Source organism: Macadamia integrifolia, chromosome 14 (assembly GCF_013358625.1).
Source record: "Macadamia integrifolia cultivar HAES 741 chromosome 14, SCU_Mint_v3, whole genome shotgun sequence".
NCBI lineage: Eukaryota > Viridiplantae > Streptophyta > Magnoliopsida > Proteales > Proteaceae > Macadamia > Macadamia integrifolia.
The window spans coordinates 25,385,848-25,408,820 of record NC_056570.1 but is presented as its reverse complement, the minus strand read 5'-3'; the positions used below and the strand labels follow the sequence as shown (position 1 = coordinate 25,408,820).

Genomic DNA, 22,973 nt, shown 5'->3' with positions numbered 1-22,973 from the left:
AACAACGGTGCTACCGGATAACAGCTTAGCATACCCTCCTCCTATGGGAAAAAAATCGTCTACAATTCCGATCTCGTACAATTCCGTTCAATACCACCTTCAGGCGGTGACACGTGTATTGATACCGATACAATGGTCCAGATCTGATTTAAATGCCTCTTCACTGATTTAATGTTTTATTAGTTGTACCAGATCTTGACCATTGTATTAGTATCAATACATGTGTCACCGCCTGAAGGTGGTATTGCACGAAATTATACGAGATCAGAATTGTAGACGATTTCAACCCCCTCATATGGCACAGAGAAACTCTTCCCATGTTTTGGATTATATAAATTCCAACACCCACAGACGCACACATAAAATAGGTGGAATTGAAAAATAATTAAGAAAATGACGCGTAGGGAAGGAGAGTTCTCTCCGAAGTTCTGAATCACTCCAATTAGTCTATCTTCGCCATGGATCTTTCTTTCTACTCTCCTTCTTCTTCGCTACGAATTCCAACTATAGTTCCTCTCTGCAACACTTCAATTGTTCCGAAGAAACCCACCAACCCAATCCATAAACTAACCAACATTCCGTTGAGGAGCACCAGGAATTCATCTTCAGCTCGCTTATTCCACCGCAGGAACTGCATTTCACCTGTTCCAAGAAGCCATTCGTGTCGTTTCCGCATCTGGGTATGTTTGGTTTCCATTTCTAGTTGTTAGTTTTCAATGGAATTTAGTTGGTCGTGGTTGTCGTCGAGAGAGAAAGAGGCTAATATTTACAGGTTCTTGAGAAACAGCTAATCTGTGGCTCAATGTGGTATAGTTTCTGTTCTGAAAGTTTAGTTTCAAGCAATTTTTAATGGAATTTAGTTAATTTTGCTCGATTTTATTTATTTATGGCTTCTGAACTTGAATACATTAATTGGCTTGGGTATCAAGAGAAGAGGTCAGGAACCGAACTCGGAAAATAAAAAGGAAAAATATTAGTCTTACTTCTGAATCTGAAGTTCTTTGTTAAGCAACCAGACGATGCACATTGTAATTAAGGAACTTGACTTTTAGACGTAATCTCATTAGTTCTCTCTCTCTCTCTCTTCTTTCGCTCACTCATTTGTTGCTATCTGTCTTCACAGGGACTTAAATTTTTAAATTTATTTTCCTAATATGAAGTGTTTTATTGGGAGAGATCAGGACATTGAGTTGTCTAACTTGTTGGATCTTTTAAGAGTATGGACGTGTACAAAGTTAGACTTGCCTGACTCTTTAACTCTTGGTCATGAAATTGGAAGACGTACATAAACTTTTCACTTTGCTAGATAACTAAGAAATTCTGTTGGATGAATCTCATCTAACAATAATTATGAGAAATTGATCTGAAATGTTAGAATTCTTAGAAAAGGATCCATCTTTTGGTTCTGGTGATTACTTCTGCAAAATATCTTTAATTATTTTTGTCAGTTGCCTTCAAACTGCCATAACTACTGGAATGATGGAACAATATCTGAATGGGCTCCTAAGGTATAATTGTCTTGTAGAGTTCCATCTGTTGTTGAGTATGGGGTGCAAAGTAATATTTCTTCTTCTTCCTCTCTTTTTTAGAGGGGTGGGGAAAGAGGAGGGTTCAAACTTCTAATGAGGCAATTTTTTCACTATTTCTCGATGGGGGAGCATGTCCTTTACAGTTATCTTCCTTGTATATTTCTTTATCTGTGTTGTCATCTTTAATATAGTTCATAGATTCACTTTGTGTCGACTCAACTTTGCGAATGTGGTTCTGAGGGACTCCTCTTTCTCTACAAGTAGCAAATCTGATTTATCTACTCAAACTAAGTCAATTTAACAGCAACAAGGAATGAGAACTGCATTCTTTTGGGCATAGTTTTAGCTGACTACATTTGGTGTTGATCCAAATTGGGAAGTACTAGAATGAGATTATTTTAACAGGGTTCACATAAAAGAAGTTTTTTGCAGGCTTCTACGCAAATTGGAGCCGCTGGATCTGATTCTGTACAAAGTAAAATTTCTGAATATAAAGATGCATTCTGGAGATTTCTAAGGCCTCATACAATTCGGGGTACTGCCCTTGGATCTATGTAAGTTGTTGAATCATAATGCTCTGGTGGTTATCATATCGGATGTTATGTAACCTCGGCAGCACATATTAGATAACCTTGACCATCTTTCGTCTTTTTGTTAACAGAGCTTTGGTATCGAGAGTGTTGATTGAAAACTCAAACCTGATAAGGTGGTCATTGCTGTTCAAGGCGTTTTGTGGTCTTGTTGCGCTTATATGTGGAAATGGTTACATCGTGGGAATTAATCAGATCTATGATATTGGAATTGACAAGTAGGCAGACTACTTATTACTTGTACATTCTTTGTCTATTGACATGTCAACACACATTATTCTTTGTTCTTGATTTGCCCTGATTTTCTTTTATTTGCAGGGTAAACAAGCCCTATTTACCTATAGCTGCAGGGGATCTATCAGTTCAATCAGCATGGCTTTTGGTGTTATGTTTTGCGGCTTCCGGCCTCCTGATTGTTGGATTGAACTTTGGTCCATTTATTTCTTCCCTGTACTGTCTTGGTCTTTTTCTGGGCAGTATCTATTCTGTCCCTCCATTTAGGCTGAAGAGGTTTCCTGTTGCTGCATTTCTTATTATTGCCACGGTAATTATAGCCTTTTATCCAAAATCACTCTTCTCCACCACTAGAATATGTCATTTATTCATAATATGTCCTACAGATCAAGATTTTATACAATGCAAATTCTTTTACTTTTTTTTCCTCCTCTTTTTTAAAGTTGATTATGTCATGTGCATGGTAGAAAGTCCAATATTGATATCCCCTGAAATCCTCTGGACAGATTTAATAGTCACTTGAACCATTGTCATGATTAATAATCAATGATAATCCCTGATATAGGATTGATCAGATCTGATGGATCTGATTGGCCTGCAGATAATGGGCCCACCAGTGGAATGGAAGAGTATCTGATCTGATGGCTAGATATGTGCCATATCTGTATCTAGACCTAATGGTCAAAATTAATAGAAAGAATATTTCAGAATTGAAGGTCAGATTTATGGAAAATAACAGAATAAAATCTGACTTAGTAAGAAAGAAGCTAACTAGAGCTGTAAGATTGCTAAAGATGAGAGGGGAAAGAAAATAGGAGTCACTGTGAAGAAGGGAGAGAGAAAAAAATGTGAGAGATGAAAATATTAAATTTCTCCTAAAAAATTGGACCTGATATTTAAAACAAATCAAGAGAGAGAGAGAGAGAGAGAGAGAGAGAGAGAGAGAGAGAGAGCCATGCAAGAGAGAAATTGGGGGAGCAAATAAGGAGCGAAAAATAATGAGTGAAAGTAATCAATCCCCATACTTGGGACAAGCCCTACTATACTACGTTTCCTTTGGTCATTTTAGGCTTGCCCCTCATTCTTTTGACTCCTTCAATCTGAATCAGATCACTCCTTACTGGGGCATCCCCAGGCCTCTGTTGAACATGGCCATACCACCCCAAACGACTCTCTCGGAGTTTATCATTGATTGGGGCAACTCGCTAATCAGCTCCTTCTTCAATTTAAATACTAGAAAATCCCTTCTTTCCAAATTATATTTACAGTTTGGTCATTTCATTTGTGTAGTTTACTTTTAAGGTGTTGAACTGTTCCAAAAATTACGAAACTGTTACTCATTCTTTTATTTGAGGATTTCATCATTTTGGTGGGTCTTTAGTGACCCAAGGTTGCATTGATTGATTTAGAGACAAAAATCGTTGTCCATACCTCTAACCATGGTGGCCAATAGTGAGTTTATTCAACAACTCAACTCCCATAAAGAGGAAATTCGACCAAAAACTACTCATCTCACAGACCGGGTTGATCACCTCACCACTAGTGTTGATAACCTAAACACAAATGTCACTTCCTTACAGGCCCTAATGTAATCCTTGCAAGCTTCCATTGATAGGCTGACACCTTCTGATAAAGGAAAGAGTCCAATTCTATGTAGGGATTCTTTCAATTCCATACAACAAGGCCCATCACATGTTACCCCACCACCACCACCGCCACCGCCACCATCATCACCACACTTCACACCACCAGTACCACCAGATAGGGCTGGCTGACCTTTTAAAAAAACCCCCCATGGAATTTAAAGAGGGGCTAGTTGAATGTCCTTGACGTTTATGGGGATAATAATCCCGAGCAATACCTTAATTGGACTCGTAGCTTGGAGTTATTCTTTTGATGGTATGGTTTCAGGCCCAAAAGCTTTAATTCTTTGAACCAAGCTGAAGGGTGCAACTTGAGTCTGGTGAGTTAAGTATCAACAATAGAATCAGACTCGAGGCATTGTGTTGGTCAACAATTGCGCTGAGATGAAAGAAACTGTAGATTTTTGCCTGCTGAATAGAAGCAGCTTATGCACCCTAAGTTCCCACAGCTAAGACAAGATAGTATAACCGTTGAGGAGTATGTGCAAAGTTCTATTACGTGGTCACTAGGTCTGACTTTGAGGGGGGTGAAGTGGTATTAGTGGTGCAATTTCAAAACAGGTTAAACACTTACATCATTAGATTAGTGTTGGATTGGTTTGTAATTGATTACTTACGATGAAGGTTGTTGTACTAGTAGCATATCAAGTAGAGGAGAGTCTGAAGAAGCCTTACAATCGGAGGAATTTCCCAAACACTTTCTATGAGGGTGTTAGTATGAGCAAACATCTTTCTCAACTGGAGAAGTCATTCAGCAAATCACAAGTCAACGGTTCTTCTATGGCATCTTCATGGCCAGCCGCACTTATACTCCACACCATGGGCATGATTCTGACAGACCTACTTCGAAGTCAAGGGCTGAGATACAATGCTTTGCATGCAACGGTTATGGGCATTTTCTACTCAGTGTTCTAGTCATCTAGTCACTTTTGCTGATAGGACACTGTCATGGCCACTACTTTGAAAGAGCAACAAAAGAATGGGATAGTTTAGATTCAAAGCGTGACCCTAGTGAAGGCAATGGTAGCAACATGCAGAAGAACAACCTTGCTATGTTCTCGTCTTCTTTTGGCCACAAATAAAAATTCTGAATAGGATAATTGGCGTCGCAACAACATTTTCCAGACAAGGGTAAAGTGCAATGACAGTTTGTGTACAATCGTGATTGACAATGGCAGTAGTACCAATGTTGTTTCTAAGATGCTGATCGCAAGCTAAGATTGAGGACAGAGCCACATCCCAATCCCTAAGAGGTTGCTTACGTGAACAACACTAATATCAAAATCCATGATAGGTTTTGCTCACATATTCTATTAATAGGTTAGTAGATACTTCCCCTGAAGGTCTATCACATCCTCCTTTGGTGATTGTGGCTAGTAGACAAAAAAAGTGCAGCATTGTGTCCTAGTGATGAAACTTCTTCCCGCAAAGGACCTCTCAGCCATTAAGCTTAAGCGGGCAGTGGGATCATTTCTCCATTGAGCTGACTCAGATGGCATCCTTGTCCTCGTCTGATCTGTCAAGTCCTTTTCAGAGGGGAAGAAAATAGAAGAATTGTTGCAGTTGCATATGCATGGTTAGACCAGCATGACTCGATCGGGAAACCCAGACTGAGACGGATTGGAATCAAACAAGGGTTTTGATCTAATAAGGGTTGGTAGGGATTTTAGTTGTTTCTTGGGCTATTCATTTAATCTTCATATTTATTTTATTTATGTTAAGGAAATTAGATATGTAGGGAAGTTGTTTCAGTTATGGAATTTGGCAGGAGTCTTTTTTCTCTTTATATTCTGATTGTAAACCCAGTGGTTAAGCAGAGATGAATGAATGAATGGTGGTTGATTTCGTGTGTTGCTGTGCAAGTGGTCTATCTCTTTCTCTACTCAGTCTGGTCGAGCCCCTTCTTCCTGGTTTTTTCCTACTTGTCTCCTTTCTTATTCCCTCTATTTTTTCCTGTTCTTCTTCTCCTTTTCTGTACCTGTGATTCCCTGGTTTGGGCAACCTAACAGTCATTCACGACTTGGGATTGATTTCTCTCATTCTTTCTCCTTTCTCTTTAATATTCTGTGAATCAGTTTACTACTCTAGTGAAATTTAACCCCTTGAGTATCGTTCCTTAAAGCTTCCTCTGCAATGATTTATTAACCTGAAACCAGACCTGATGTTCTCTCTTCTGCCAAGTTCAGTTTCAGAGGTTTATTTCTATTTTTTACTGATTTTTTGGGACTCTTGTTGATTGTTCGTAATAGGTTTAAGGGTCATAGAATATTGATTTTTTGGGACTATTGTTGATTATTCCTAAGAGGTTTAAGGGTCATGATTCTGTGCCTGAAATCCCACTTTGAACACAGCTGAGTTGAGGGAGTTCACTCAGCTGAAACAGAACCAGTTCACCACTGGTTCGTAGGCAGCATATTCTTTATATTTGATTATAATACCCTGAGTTTTAAATATTCCAAAAAGAACTTCCTTTCTGATCTTTGATTCTGTTTTTTTCCTCCCCTTCAATTTAAATATCACAGAACCCCTTCTTTCCAAATTCCATTTATAGTTTGGTCCTTTCACTTGTGTACTTTGCTTATAACGTGCTGAACTGTTCCAGAAACTTCGAAATTGAAACTCATTCTTCTATTTGAGAATTTCATCATTTTAGTGGGCCCATCGTGACCCCAGAACAGGGTTTTGTTACCCAGGGTTGCACCCCTTTTGGAGTGATGACATCTTGATTGAGCAAATGTGTTGTTTAACACAAGAATCCTCATCAATAGCATGGTCTAAATCATGGTTTTAAGTATCCTTCCGTATCTTCTGATACTAACCAATACATATCGTATCTTTAAGGTAAAAGATACTATACGTAATAAAAATTTGGTATGAGTACATGTAAGAAACCTCATCCTTTACATAAAGGAATTTTCTTATTGACAGCCCTCAAGGTGTCATTTTTTTTAACCTTATTTTTTGCCCTTTTGGGTATGACACAACTTGTTTTTCCAGTGAGGGTATTAGTGTCATTTTACGTGTACTTGCATGACAATGACAGGGAAATTAAGAGAAGGCATCAAGTTCTAGATACACCTGTAGAGTCGTCATTCAGACACTCCCTTATATATTCTAGTTTTTATACATGATAGATTTTAGGAAGATTTACAGTGCCACCCCCTAGAGAATGCCACTATTTACAAAACACCCCCTAACATTACTAACAATTAGAACCGGACCCTTACTGTCAGTATCTGTTAAGTGCAGATTTGAATAGACTATTTTACCGTTTTTCCTAAAACATATAAACCCAAACCCATTGTACCCTAACCCTTCACCATGGAGAACAAAGGACCATTCACCGTGGAGAACTGAGAAGTCGTCATGCGGCTCCATCCCTACGAGTGCCCCGTTCCGGTGATCGTGCTCCATCTAGTGTCATACCATTTAACATGGTTAAATCCAAACTAGCAAACATGGAACCCCAGATATTTGGAATGAGTGCATATCCATTTTGAACAAGCTCATGTTGAACAGTTTAGTCTCTGTCGGTGATAATAAAGATGAGACCTGCATTTTCAATATGGGCCAGTGTGAGGAAGGGGAAACTGCCAACCTACTTGCATTATGGGAAGATTTTGAGTTGAGAGGGTTGCTGCCTGTTCTTCATGCACAGATGATATTGGATTTCTTGAGAAAGCATTCCATTGGAGCTTCTTGCCTGTTCTTCCAGCACAACTGATATTGGATTTCTTCAAAATTGCATTTTGCATATCCTAAGCATTTCCATGGGTTTCTTGACCATTCCACATATCTTTAGTGTATCATGCGTCTCATCGATACTATACAATACATCTTTTAAAATCACCCTTCGAATACAATACCCGATATTGATACTTTAAATCTTGGTCTAAATTGATGAGGATCCATTCCAAGTACATGACTAGAAACTTAAATATAGTGTCATTTTGTGGATACTGTAGATCAACCTAAAAGCATAGAAGTTCTTTTGTTCCAAACATATGTTTATGTCTGTTGCTTAGGTTAAATAACTAAACTATAAAAGAGTGAGGAACTTATGATTTTTATGTGTCTCAAAACGTGTTTCCATTGAGAAGGAAATCCTCGAAATTTTTGTAGAAATTTCCATTAATAAGGAAATATTTGAAATTTTATATTAATAGGGAAATTCTTAAGGCTATGTTTGGTTGCAAGGGATATTTAAGGGGAAGGGAAGTGGAATTCTTATACTTAACAAGAAATTTTGATAATCATTACTCCATGTGATCCCATGTGATTGTATAAACTACTTCATTTTTTTAACCGTATTTAATAGTGATACATTTTACATATTATAGCAAAGGGTTTTTGGATGAAAAATAAAGTGAAATTTAATAACCAAAAATGGAATAATTTGAAGTTAATGATATAGGCACATGGGGTAATGATTACAAACATTTCTTTTTTAAGTATGAAAATTTCTCTACTTTTTCCTTTAATTCCCCTTGCATTCAAATGGAGCCTTAAGTTTCCATTAATAAGGAAATCCTTGAAATTTCTATTATTAAGGAAATCCTTGAAATTCCAATAATCCATTTTATCAAGTAGGCTGAAGTACCTCAGTCCCCTATTAGGATGAATCAGACCACTATCAAATACAAAATGTACCAGGTCCTGGCTGCCTACAGACGAGGCAATCGCAATCGGAGATCCAAGTGTTAGAGATATTAGTTATGTTACTCAAAGGGTAGTTTAGTAATTTTTCATGTTATGTATGTTTTATTTTTCCCTTTTCTCCTTCTTAGGGAGGTATGTGTAATTTCCTGTAAATATGTTAGTGACGTCATATATTTGGTGTTAGTGAGATTTTACTCACTAGATACCATTCAACCATACCATCGCCTCCTCTCTTTCTCCCTCTTCTACTACTTCTTCTTCTTCTCCAACTCTCATCTCATTGTTCTTCCTCATCTACATATTCTAACTTGGTATCAGAGCATATAAGGTTGGTTTGGGAGTCGAGCTACTAGTCTCCTCCCTTCTCTTGTCTTTGGAACCCTAGGTTACAAAGGGGTTCCAAGGAAAGGGACTTCTATGTGAGAAGAATGAACAAACCTTGAGAGAGGCATGCAAGGAGACCATGGGGACACCAAGGGGAGTTTTCCTTTGAAGAAAGAGCCATTTGAAGGTTGCAAGAAGCAAAACCAGGTCTAGGTAAGCTCACCGCCAGCCCTGGACCATTTTTTCTTTTTCTCTCTCATATGGTCAGATTTGGAGCTGAAACCAGACTCATTTGGGTCGCCTTAGGGTGTATTCTTACCCCTCTTAGTCTCGCTGCAAGCCTCCTTGAGTTGAGGCTGTACAACTCAACTCTTGCTGCTCACCGGATACCGCCAACCCTATTTTTTTGTCCTTTTTGCCTCTGGAATGTGGTTGTGATGCTTCCAACTGCTATTTGCTTGTAAGATATGATGTTCTTAGGGCTATTGTGCTCCTATGTGGCTGTTATGATCCTACCCCTTGAAGAAGGTAGATGGTGTGAACCCTTTTTTGGAAGTGTTTGCTTGGTTTGGCTGTGGAATTTTTTTTTTTTTAGTTCAAGAAAAGAAAACTTGGGTAGAGTGTTTACTCCCCATTGTGTTTGTGACTCCTCATCCACAACATGTCTGAAGATAGTGGACTTGGAGCCTTCTTTGGTGATGTTTCAGCCAGTGCATCGAGTGGTGCTCCTTCTACTCCTATGGTTTTTTTTTGGGTGAATAAAAAAATTCATTACCAAAGAGAAAAGAACATACAACCCCAAGAAGAGAAAAGGGGGTTGGGAGAGGAGAGTACAACTCTTAGAGATGAGGGGCATTCCTGATGATGGAGCTAGGCAGCTCCTAGGAGTTTACAATATGACCCGAGAGATTTTTCCCTTGATATCAAAGGAGATGGAGCTCTAAATCTTACTCATATGGTTTTTGATGACCCACATACTCAGATCTCCATTGTGAAGTTGGACAACACCAACTATTTGGATTGGGCTCATTTTGTGAAGCTTTCCTTGCGGAGTAGGGGAAAGCTAGGGTATGTTATAGGTACCATTAAGGCTCCTAACCCAAATGACCCGACATATCTAAAGTGGGAGACTGAAAACTCCACCGTTATGACATGGCTGATTTTTTCTGTGAAACCAGAGATTGGAAGAAGGTTTATGAGGAAAGAAATTTCCAAGGATATTTAAGATAGTGTTACTAAAACTTTTGACCGTGTGGGTGACCCGGCCAAAGTTTATCAACTACTTCAGAAGGTCATTGGCATGAAGCAAGGGGATAGGACCATTTCTGAGTACTATAACACTGTCATTAGTCTCTAGGAGGAGTATGATTACTATGAGGACCTCCAACTGTCCAATCCTGAGGATGAAGCTAAGATTTACTGGACACTTGAAAAGGAATGGGTTCTTATTTTGCTTGATGGGTTGAATCCCGAGTATGAGCCGATCCGGATACAGATTTTGGGCCGGTCTCCTCTTCAGCGGTCAACTCTTACGAGTAGCTCTCAGAGAGATTGGCGTGGTGGTGGCCGAGGCCAAGGCCCACCTCATGGAGATGACAGACGATGTGATCATTGTGGGAAGTTTAGGCACACCAAAGAGAGATGCTAGGTTCTTCATGGTCGTTCTAGTGGTGCTCGTGGTGGACATAGTAGGGGAGCTAGAGCCCGCAGTGCTCAGGTTGATCATGCTACTATAGTGACGCAGAGCTAAGCCCAGAGATCATCACTGGCTCCTGGCCAGAGGAGCCAGAGATGGAGTTTGACCCTATTTTGGAGTACAAGGTAGAAGCCATGGAAGGACTGGAACACCCGAAACAACTGCAAAGATCAGTGAGGCTAAGGGCAGGGAAGGTCTAGTCCAAATATGGGCCAAATCGGAGCTGATTTGGTGGCCCAAACCTGGGCCACGATTTCTGGCCCAGTCCAGCGCTAAAACAGGGGTGTTCTTGTAATTTTATTTTTTTAGATGCTGTTGGACTTTAAGTGAGGGGTATTATGACATTTAGGGTTGTCCTACCTATTAGGGTTGGGATTTATAATGTAAAAAGGTATCAAAAAGGGGGGACTCATCATTAGGAAGAATAGAAGTGGCGGCTAGCCTTTTCTTAGCAGATTTCTGCAGGTTTTCTGTATGTTTTTTTCATCTTTTGATCATTGAATGAAGTATTCACCTCTCTTTCTTTGATCAATCTTCTTTGTTTCTTCATTCTATCGCAGTGTAGAATTGAAACGAAGTTATTTGGATTAGTTTAGAGTTGTTCTTGGAGTTTTGGTGACTTTCGGTTACAGGACTAGTTATCAGATACAGGCCTGGACTGTATCAGCTGGTATCAGAACTTAGATCCATCAATGGCGGGAGGTAACAATCAATCGGATGCTCTTGCAGCTATTTTTGAAGAGATGCGTAGAGATAGAGAAGAAAGGCAAAAGGAAAGAGAAGAAGAGAGAGCCATGAGACAAACTATGCTGGCTTTGATGTAGCAAATGGCTCTCAACCAGGCTCCTGCGCAGCCTGCACCACCTGTGCCACCTAGAGTAGAGAGGGAAGTGGCTGGAACAGATTCGGAGTACGAAGAACTTCCTCCTCGTGGACACCGGGTGTACCAGAGGGGTCCTAGAGGAGTCTATATGCAGCCGAGAGAGGGAAGAGAGCCCTACAACAACCGTTGGGACATGGGTTTTAAGATGGAGGTACCTGAGTTCTCGGGAGGGTTGGTACTGGAGGAGTTTCTTGATTGGTTAAGCATGGTGATTCGGTGAAGAGATTTTTACGATGAAAAATGTGCCAGCCAACAAGAAGGTATCATTTCTTGCATCTAGATTCAAAGATATGGCTGCAGCATGGTGGCAGTCCTATAGGTATTAGCGATACCTAGATGGTTTGCCTTTGTTGGAGGATTGGGATGAGCTGAAGAGGGATATGAGGAAGGAGTTCCTACCCTTAAACTACAAGCAAACACTCTTTCAGAATTTGCAGAGCCTAACTTAGGGAGCTAGAAGTGTGGATGAGTATACAATTGATTTCTACAGGATGGTGGCTAGAAATCAATTGAGGGAGACACACGAACAATTGGTGGCGAGGTATTTACATGGGCTGCGACCTTCCATTCAGGATGTCTTGCAAGTCCACTCGTTTGCCAATGTTACAGAGGCTCAATCTAAGGCACAAGTGGTAGAGAAAAACTTAGCTAGAAGTGGAGCTAACAGAGGGGTATCAATTGGAAGAGGTGGGTTCACCAACACTAGGAGTTTTGAGGTTGTTGTGCCGCCTCTTGGGAGGGGAACAACTCCTATCGCAGCGCCTAATGTACTAAATCATCCGAAAAGGATGGTAGGACAGCCCCCAGCTATTACACCTAATGGGCAGCAAATAGGCCAAACTAGCAAGGCCATTGTTAGGTGTCAACTATGCCAATGAGCGTCCTAAGTTGCGTTCTCAGTTGTTGGTACAAGAAGGGGCTGAGGAAGAATATGGCGCAGAGGATTATGATGAAGGAGTGTTTGATGATGAAGGCCACTACATTGTGGAACCCGATGATATAAGGGGGGACAACTTGGTACTTAGGAGGATTTGCCTAGCACCAAAGGCAAATGAAGATTGGAGGAGGGATGACATTTTTACCACGCGTTGCTTGGTCGGTGGTAAGGTGTGCAAGGTTATTGTTGACCCAGGGAGTTGTGAGAATGTTATCTCACAAGAGGCTATCTAGAAGTTGGGGTTGAAGACAGAGCCACACCCAATCCCTTATAGGCTTGGTTGACTTAGCAAGGACACGGAGGTAAGAGTAGATAGAAGGTGCTTGGTTACATTTTCACTTGGTCCACATTATAGGGACATCACCTATTGTGATGTGTACGATTGGTACAAGCATTGTTACACTATTCAAAAGGGTCCCAAGAAGATTGTGTTGCAACCTTTGAGGGGGGCAGAAGCTACTAAAGGGAAGAAGACTATCATTTGCCTTCCTAGAGTGGAGTTCGAGAAGGAGGCTGGTGAAACCTTATTATGTTTTGCTCTAGTTTAAAGACCTTTGCGGCCATGGAAGTTGCTGATTTGATGGAGCAAGTGCCCGAAAAGGCTAAGGCTATTTTGGAGGATTTTAGTGACATGTTACCAGAGGAGTTGCCTACCGGATTACCTCCAAGACATTCAACATCAAATAGACTTGCTGCCTGGGTCTGTTTTGCCCAACAGAGCCCATTATAGAATGTCTCCTCACCAACACGAAGAGTTGAAACGACAAGTCATGGAGTTACTAGAGATGGGATACATTAGGGAGAGTATTAGCCCTTGCGCAGTGCCTGCTTTACTAGTGCCAAAGAAGGATGGGAGCTGGAGGATATGTGTGGACAGCAGGGCTATCAACCGAATTACTATTAAGTATCGGTTCCCTATTTCTAGGCTGGATGATATGTTGGATCAGCTTAGTGGAGCTACTATCTTTTCGAAGATAGATTTGAAGAGTGGCTATCATCAGATTAGGGTGAAGCCTGGAGATGAATGGAAGGCAGCATTCCAGACAAAAGAGGGCTTGTTTGAGTGGACTGTCATGCCATTTGGGTTGTCCAATGCACTCAGTACTTTTATGAGAGTCATGAACTAGGTATTGAAGCCATACTTGAATGACTTTATTGTGGTGTATTTTGATGACATTCTTGTGTATAGCAAGACAGATGATGAGCACATTCAGCATTTGAGCATGGTATTGAGTACATTGAGAGAAAATAGCTTGTATGCAAATCCAAAGAAGTGCATTTGGATGACTCCAAAGCTGATTTTCTTGGGATATGAGGTATCTGCTGAAGGGATCAAGCCTGATGATGATCAAGGCAGTGAGAGATTGGCCTACTCCAAGGAGCACATTTGATGTTAGATCATTTCGTGGGTTGGCAAGTTTTTATAGACGCTTCATCAGAGATTTCAGCAATATTATAGCTCCCATCACAGACTTGTTCAAGGCAACCAATTTGAGTGGACCATTGAAGCACAAAGGGCATTTGAGGGGATAAAGGAGAAGCGCACTAGTGCTCCAGTGTTGGCTCTACCTGACTTTTAGAAGATTTTTGAAGTGGACTATGACGCTTCTAAGATAGGGATTGGTGCGGTGCTTAGCCAAGAAGGTAGACCCATGAGTTACTTTGGTGAGAAAGTTAACGGGGCAAAGCTGAACTACTCAGTTTATAATCTGGAACTGTATGCCATTGTCAAGGCATTACAGTACTTCAGACATTATTTGATTCGGTGGGAGTTTGTGCTATACACTGATCACCAAGCTTTGAGATACTTGCAAGGGCAGCACAAGCTTAGTGATAGACATGCCAAGTGGGTGTCCACGTTACAAGAGTTTGTGTTCTCTATTAAGCACAAGTCGGGAACTATGAACAAGGTTGCAGATGCACTGAGTAGGAAGCATTCCTTGTTGTCTATGAGGGTGGAGACTTTAGGCTTTGAGGAGCTTAAAGAGACTATTCGGCTTGATGAAGATTTTGGTCCTATTGTCACCTCTGTGGAGCAACAGGAGAGATGTGACTACGTGATGGAGGATGGGTACTTGTTCAGAGGGAACTGTCTTGGCATCCCCAACACTTCTTTGAGGCTATTGATTTATAAGAGTTGCACAACCAGGGACACTTTGGGAGGGACAAGACGGCTTGGTTGGTGAAGGAGCGCTTCTATTGGCTTGGGATTGACAAGGATGCTCAATTATTTGTGAAGCGTTGCCGTGTTTGTCAGACTTCAAAAGGGACCAGCAACAATCAGGGATTGTACATGCCTTTACCTATTCCAGAGGGGCCTTGGAGCGATGTTTCCATGGATTTTATCTTGGGTTTGCCTCGGACACAGAAGGGGTGTAACAGCATCATGGTGATTGTGGACCGATTCAGCAAGATGGCAGTTTTCATTGCTTGCAAGAACACCATGGATGCTAGTAGGATTGCTGATTTGTATTTCCTAGAGGTGGTGCGCCATTATGGACTTCCTTTGAGCATTGTCTCAGAACGGGATACGAAGTTCATTAGCCATTTTTGGAAGCAATTGTGGAAGAAGTTGGGTACAAATTTGAACTTTAGCAGCCCCTACCACCCACAATCAGATGGGCAGACGGAAGTAGTTAACAGGAGCTTGGGAAACATGTTGCGAGCTCAAGTGAAGACCTTTGGCAATTGGGACTCTATTTTGGCCAAAGTGGAGTTTGAGTTTAATTATTCTATTAATCGGTCTACGGGTTTCTGTCCATTTCAGATTGTTTATGGAAGCAATCCAAAAGGACCTCTAGATCTGATTCCTATTCCTACTCCTAGACATACACCTAAGAGGGTTGAGACTAGGGTGGAAGATTTGAAGGTCATACATCAGCAGGTCAGGGAGAACCTTGCGAAGGCCTACCAATAGTATAAGGAGCATGTTGACAAGACTAGAAGGGAGGTAGCATTTGAAGTGGGTGATCTTGTGTGGGTTTATTTGAACCAGGATCGCAAGTTTGGGCCATATCAAATCTTGGAGCGTTTGGGTTCTAATGCCTATAGAGTGGAGTTGCCAGTTGATATGAACATCACTAATGTGTTCAATGTGAAGCATCTCTATCCGTTTCATGGTGATAACCCGAGCTTGAGGACAACCTCAATTCAAGAGGGGGATCTTGAAGCAGAGCTAAGCCCAGAGATCATCACTGGCTCCAGGCCAGAGGAGCCAGAGATGGATTTTGACCCTATTTTGGAGTACGAGGTAGAAGCCATGGAAGGGCTGGAACACCCGAAACAACTGCAGAGATCAGTGAGGCTAAAGGCAGGGAAGGTCTAGTCCAAATATTGGCCAAATCGGAGCTGATTTGGTGGCCCAAACCTGGGCCACGATTTCTGGCCCAGTCCAACGCTAAAACAGGGGTGTTCTTGTAATTTTATTTTTTTAGATGCTGTTGGACTTTAAGTGAGTGGTATTATGGACATTTAGGGTCACCCTACCTATTAGGGTTGGGATATATAATGTAAAAAGGTATCAAAAAGGGGGGACTCATCATTAGGAAGAATAGAAGTGGCGGCTAGCCTTTTCTTAGCAGATTTCTGCAGGTTTTGTGTATGTTTTCTCATCTTTTGATCATTGAATGAAGTATTCACCTCTCTTTCTTTGATCAATCTTCTTTGTCTCTTCATTCTATCGCAGTGTAGAATTGAAATGAAGTTATTTGGATTAGTTTAGAGATGTTCTTAGAGTTTTGGTGACTTTTGGTTACAGGACTGGACTACATCACACAAGGTCTACCCCTAGCACACAGGCAAAGCACAATTCCTTTACTAGGGAGGATATTGCAGCATTCCGCTAGGTCATGTCTCAACTGGGTGGCTCATCATCTTTTGCACTTACAGTGCTAGATTCCTCAGCTTCCGCCTTGCAAGTTTCCTTGTTCGCCCCTTCCACAGCTACATCTTGGGTCATTGATTTTAGTGCTATGGATCATATGACTGGTACGTCCCGTTATTATGATACATACTCTATTTGTTCCGGTAGAGATAAAGTCATGGTTGCTGATGGCTCCCTCTCCTCCATTTCTGGTAAAGGTAGCATTGCTATTACATCTTTCATTTCTCTTGATTTTGTTCTTCATATTCCTAACATTGCCACTAATCTCTTATCTGTGAGTCACCTAACAAAATCCCTAAACTGTTGTCACTTTTTTTCCTTCTCATTGTCTCTTTCAGGATTTGGTGACGAAGAGGATTATTGGTAGTGGGCGTGAGGGGAAAGGACTCTACCTACTTGAACCTCAATCACCTTTTTTTGTTACAACACAGTCTTATGTGTGTGGACATACTGATAGCGGTTCTGTGGATTTTGTGATGTTGTGGCACCAACGTTTAAGACATCCATCTTTTGTTGTTATGAGGAAACAATTACCTCATTAATTTACCTCTTTTCCTAGTTCCCACGTCTTTCAGTGTGAACCATGTATTTTTTCCAAGCATTGTCGTTCTTCTTATCCTTATTATGGTAATATGTCTACTGTTCATTTTCAAATTGTGCACTTTGATGTTTGGGGGCCTTCTACTGCAACTTTACTTGGTTTTCGTTACTTTGTTTCATTTGTTGATGATTTTTCCCGTGCTACTTGTACTGTTTTGATGAAGCACAAGAGCGATATGTATGATGCCTTTAAATTTTTTATCATATGATATGTACACAGTTTAACACTAAAATTAAAATTGTTAGTTCTGACAAAGGGTGGAAGTTTATGTGTGGTAGTCTTCATGACTTTTTTACTGATCATGGCATTATCCATCAGCTAGCTTGTGTTGACACACCCCAACAAAATGGGATAGCTGAGTGGAAAAATCACCATTTGTTAGAAGTCAGTAGGAGTCTTCTCTTTGGCATGCATGTTCCTAAAACTTTTTTGTCTGACGCTCTCCTTACTGCTACTTTTTTGATCAACTATATGCCAACACAACTCCTTGGCTCCAAAACTCCCTTGGACACCCTGTCTCCTCAGTCTTCTTTTTCCTCTCTTCCCCCCAAAGTGTTTGGGTGTCTCTGTTATGTCCATGTTAATAAGTTTTCTCGAACTAAACTAGACCTCAAGGCTCTTAAATATATTTTTTTTGGCTATTCCTCTACTACTAAGGGATACAAGTGCTATCACCCTTCTTCCAGACGAAGGCTCCTCTCTAAAGATGTCCCTTCCTTGAGTTTGCACTTTTTTGCCCCTCATCAACATCCTTTTCATGGGGAGTATAATGGAAGTGAAAAGACTACTGATGAGATCCATATTCTTGATCCATTGCCTAGCTCTCCTTTTATGCTTGACATTGGGAAGCACAAAGAGGTGGGTATTATTGATGTTAGTGATCATTTACGAGGTGGTTCAGGTTCAGGTAATGAAAAGGTGGCCATTGTGTACATAAGGAGGAATAAGAAGACCTGCCAACAGTCCTCTTTGAATCTAATTCTTGAGATACACCCTCCTCATTCAGTAATATCCTTCCTTCCCCATCAGAGATAGATCTTCTTATTGCTAGGAAGGGAAAGAGAGCTTGTACTAATCTTACAGCCCAGTTTCCTATGAGTCTCTCTCCCCTATAGGTGTTGCATTTACTATTGCACTCTCATTTGCTTCTATTCCCAAGAATGTTTCTAAAGCTATGTCTGACCCTAAGTGGAAGCAAACCATGAGTGAGGAAATGATGGCCCTGGAGAAAAATTGTACTTGGAAATTGGTTGACCTTCCAAGGAGGAGAACTCCAGTTGGATACAGGTGGGTCTATACAATCAAGTACCAGTTCGATGGTACTATTAAGAGGTACAAGGCAAGGCTGGTGGTAAAAGGATACAGTCAAGTGCATGGGATTGACTATTAGGAGACATTTTCTCCTGTGGCTAAGCATAATACCATAAGGGTCCTTTTATCTCCGGCAGCAAATAATGATTGGCCATTGTATCAATTGACTGTGAAGAATGCCTTCCTACATGGAGACTTAGAAGATGAGGTGTATATGCAAACTCCTCCTGGCTTTAAGTTCCCTTCAACTGCAGGAAAGGTGTGCCTTCTCAAGAAGGCTTTGTATGGTCTTAAACAATCTCCAAAGGCTTGGTTTGAAAGGTTCAGACAGGCCATCTTGAAGAATGGTTATTCCCAAAGTTAGGCTGACCACACTCTATTCACTAAGCGTGGTAATGGCACCATTACAACTCTGGTTGTCTATGTTGATAACATTATGGTAACTGGAGATGACAGAGCTGAGATAGCCAATCTGAAGAACTACTTAGCCCAACAGTTTGAAATTAAGGATCTAGGGCCCTTAAAGTATTTCCTGGGGATTGAAGTGTCTAGATCCAAGAAGGGCATAAATATATACCAAAGGAAGTTCATTCTAGACTTTTTGAAAGAAACGGGAATGTTAGGCTACAAACCTGCAAGTTCTCTTATTGAGCAGAATCATAAACTGGGAGAAGATGCTAGTCCTTCTCTTGTTGATGCAGGGAAATATCAGAGGTTAGTTGGGAAGCTTATCTATTTGTCCTTGACTCGTCCAGACATTACTTATGCAGTGGGGGTGGTGAGTCAGTTTATGCATGCTTCCAACTCTGGTACTTGAAGTCCTCTCCAGGAAAATGATTACTTTTTGCCAAGCATAACCACATGAGGATAGAAGGCTTCACTAATGCAGATTGGGCTGGCTTAATATTTGATGGGAGATCTACATCAGGTTATTGCACATTTGTAGGTGGAAACCTAGTTACATGGCAAAGCAAGAAACAATCTGTGGTGGCTCGGTCTAGTGCAGAGACAGAATTTAGAACAATGGCTCATGGAGTGTGTGAGCTTCTTTGATTGAGAAGGCTGGTTCAAGAGTTGGGATTTGATACTAAAACACATATGAGGCTTTATTGTGACAATAAGGCTGCCATAAGTATTGCCTACAACCCTGTGCAACGTGACAGGAAAAATCACATAGAGGTGGATGGACACTTCATTAACGAGAAGATTGACATTGGCTACATATGCACACTTTTTGTGAGGACTGGAGATTAGCTGGCTGATATCTTCACAAAGGGTCTTCTCCATCATCAGTTCAGTTCTCTGTTGTCCAAGCTGGGAATGCATGATATTTATTCTCTAGCTTGAGGGGAGTGTTAGAGATATTAGTTATGTTACTGTAAGGGTATTTTAGTAATTTGTTATATTATTTATGTTTTATTTTTCCCTTTTCTCCTTCTTAGGGAGGTATGTGTAATTTCCTGTAAATATGTTAGTGAAGTAATATATTTGGTGTTAGTGAGATTTTACTCATAAGATACCATTCAACCATACCATCGCCTTGTCTCCTTCTCCCTCTTCTACTTCTTCTTCTTCTCCAACTCTCATCTCATTGTTCTTCCTCATCTACATATTCTAACTCCAAGCTGGCATGTAGGTCCAGAATCCAGATCTTCAAATGTACCAAGTCCTGGCTGGCTAAATAGTGTTTACGATAGAGGTTGGCTTGGAAACAGAAAGGGGAATTGTAAATTAAGTTTTTGAAGCGACTAGAGAAGAAAAAGAAATCATAATCAATACAGTAGAAGAAAAAAAGTGGCAAATTAAATGTTTTTGTTTAATTAATAAATCAACATGGAATCCTTAAAACTAAATAATGGCCAATCATCAAATTACTTCTTAAGGAAAAAGACCGAAGAAATGATATTACGGAGACACACATAGATACAATCATCAATGTTTTGGCCTATGAAAATGACCCAAAAATTAGTGTGCGACTACTGAAACCTTCACCGGCTTTGTTCCATTTCCCCATCACTTGCATTGGTAGAATTGTTTTATTTGAATCCTACTTTCCTTCTACCAAAATCCATGCCATGAATGTGAACAAACTGATCCAATGAAGGAAGCCTGAGGGACTGTAAAATGCCAGCCTGTAGGTTGCTTCTATTTGATTTTCAGCCCGTTAATGGGATAAACCATATTAAAGAAGCTAAGATGATTTAGTTAAAAGGAGATACTTAGGCTCTGTCTAGTTGGATATGAAGTGATATTAGGTTAAAAAATATTAAATTGAAAAATTTCCAACTAATACCAATAATAATTGCGTGACTAACTCAAAATCCCACATCCAACCAGACAGAGTCCTGGTGTTATATATTTTTTCTTTTAATATTCAAGCAGGCATTCTTAGACTTCTAGTTGGGATAAGGTTATGGTTGTTGTTGTTGTTCTGCAATCTCAGACTTCTACTGTTTTCCTGAATGTCTTGTGGCTTTATTTATATGCTATGAAATTTATGAAAATTGAATATTCTTTTTAAATGTTGAATTCATGGTTGTTTTGTTATGCATGTTTCTCAGTTACTCCATAATATGTTAATAATTTAAATAAGTTTTGCAGGTACGTGGCTTTCTTCTTAACTTTGGGGTATACTATGCTACGAGAGCTGCACTGGGACTTACATTTGAGTGGAGGTCACTTCTCATTTTTCTCATTTATTACATTGTAAACTGACATGTGATAGTGGGACTGAAAAAGGGTAAGTTCCAGTTAAGTGGCTGACTGAATAATTGGCCTGAACAATTCAGCCGGGAGGTAACTTCTTGACTGTGGAATAGCCCTGAGATTCCTCTAGCTGAATGATCCTAACCTTCCAGTCTAGAGCTAAAACACTTTTCTGGGACTTGTGTGGGAGGGTGAGGTTTGCCCCGCGGGGGGAGGGGGGGGGGGAATCTTTTGATACCTCCCTCTGCAATTCAAACTAAATTTAGATTATCAGAAAACCAAATAAAGGAGAGAGGATATCCTTGTCAAAGGCCTAGATTGAAGTTCAGACTAATTTTGGTACCTCCCTCTGAAATTCAGACTGACTTACATGCCTTTGTGCCATCAGTTGAAGACAAAAAAATATGCAAAGCTCCTTCATTTATTCACCTACCTTCTCCAACTAATGCCAAAAAAAATTCTTACCTAGATGAAATAGATGAATCTTCAATGTATTTGATCATTGACTATCTCGAATCAAACTTGCATATTGAACTTGGTCTTCCTAGTCTTCTGTATTCCAAACATGCATAGGTATTAAGATTTTGTCCTCGGCATTTTCCAAAGCTTTCTTCAAACTTAAATAGAAGTTTTGGACGCAATCTTATACATATTAACTAGTACAATAGAGAAATAATCATTACTTGTAAATTGTAATGCTCCCTTTCTATGAATGTTGTTGTCATAGTCTGCATTGTTCGTGTAAAACTAAAGCCTGAATTGCAAAATAGTTAGAGAGGAAGGAAATAAATCATGCATGATTCAATCAACTGTGCTTATCTAACTGTATCATGTGATATTCCCTGTTTAGGAAGGGTACTCAGGGTTGAGAACCTACATAAGCTATGGGAATTTGTACAGAATGGTTAGGTTATTGTTAATATCAGATTGAGCTTCATGATATATTTCATATATACTTTTTGGGTTCTGCTAGCATAAACCCACTATGGCACCAAATTTCCATAAACTTCTCACACGATTTCAGACATGGAAAAAAATAAGAAAAAGATGATCTGCATTGGGCTGTGGTCCTTTGATTCCAATAGGTGTCATTTCACACTATGGTCAGGATATCATTATCCATACTTTTAAGTTTATTCATTTATGCACACCCACACAAACTGCTCACGCATGTGTACAAACTCTTATCATAATAATTTGATTCACCCATAACTTTTCTATTTGCAGCACAGCTGTGGCTTTCATCACAGCCTTTGTGACACTCTTTGCATTGGTCATTGCCATCACAAAGGATCTTCCAGATGTAGAGGGTGACCGCAAGTAAGTACCGAGCCAATTGCAAAAATTGGATTCATGAGATGTTACTTGACTTCTTTGCATGTATAGCTTTGATACTTGATTTACTATTTCATCCGATTTATCTGGAGTTAGTTAGGAACTCTCGGTAAATGGGGTATGTTGTAATTGAAAACATAGTTTTTAAGGCGGTAAGGTGACGGAGGCGTTTGAGGGTCTTTCGGAGCGCCTTAGCGATTAGGCGGGCATAAAGCGTCGCCTTATTGACTAAAGCGTTTCTGTGTAATTTTTTTTTATAAAACCAATCTATTTGGCTCAAATCCTAGTTGAATCCTATTACTCATATGTTAAATAAATATTAAAGGTTCATATTCATACCAATGTAAGATATTCATCAAGAAACAAATCAATAAAGTGAATAAACTAAGTTCATTTTCATCAATCATCAATCATCATAACATATTAACATATAATATAAATACATAATTAGGAAGCAAAATTATAAAAATAAAAATAAAGAAGATATAAAAAATACAAGTATTTATTATACTTACCTTTATGATGCCAAAATGAGTGCCTAAGCCCTAAGATCATGTACTATATTTCTACTCCTGTCAATGAAGAATGAAGCTCACCGCTGCCGGAGCAAAATGGTCGCCTAGATAAGTGGTTCTTCCTTGT

The 22,973-nt window shown here is 40.1% G+C and overlaps 1 protein-coding gene across 1 annotated transcript; it reads left to right on the top strand.

The window, feature by feature from the left end:
• Nucleotides 1–305: 305 nt before the first annotated feature.
• Nucleotides 306–22,316, top strand: LOC122061018 (probable homogentisate phytyltransferase 2, chloroplastic; the record flags this gene model as incomplete). The annotated part of the gene is given in 6 exon segments (XM_042624170.1): nt 306–680; nt 1,962–2,083; nt 2,191–2,337; nt 2,438–2,663; nt 20,892–20,965; nt 22,224–22,316. Coding segments are annotated over 6 exon segments (884 nt in total), but the record flags the coding sequence as incomplete, so codon positions are not given.
• Nucleotides 22,317–22,973: the final 657 nt, after the last annotated feature.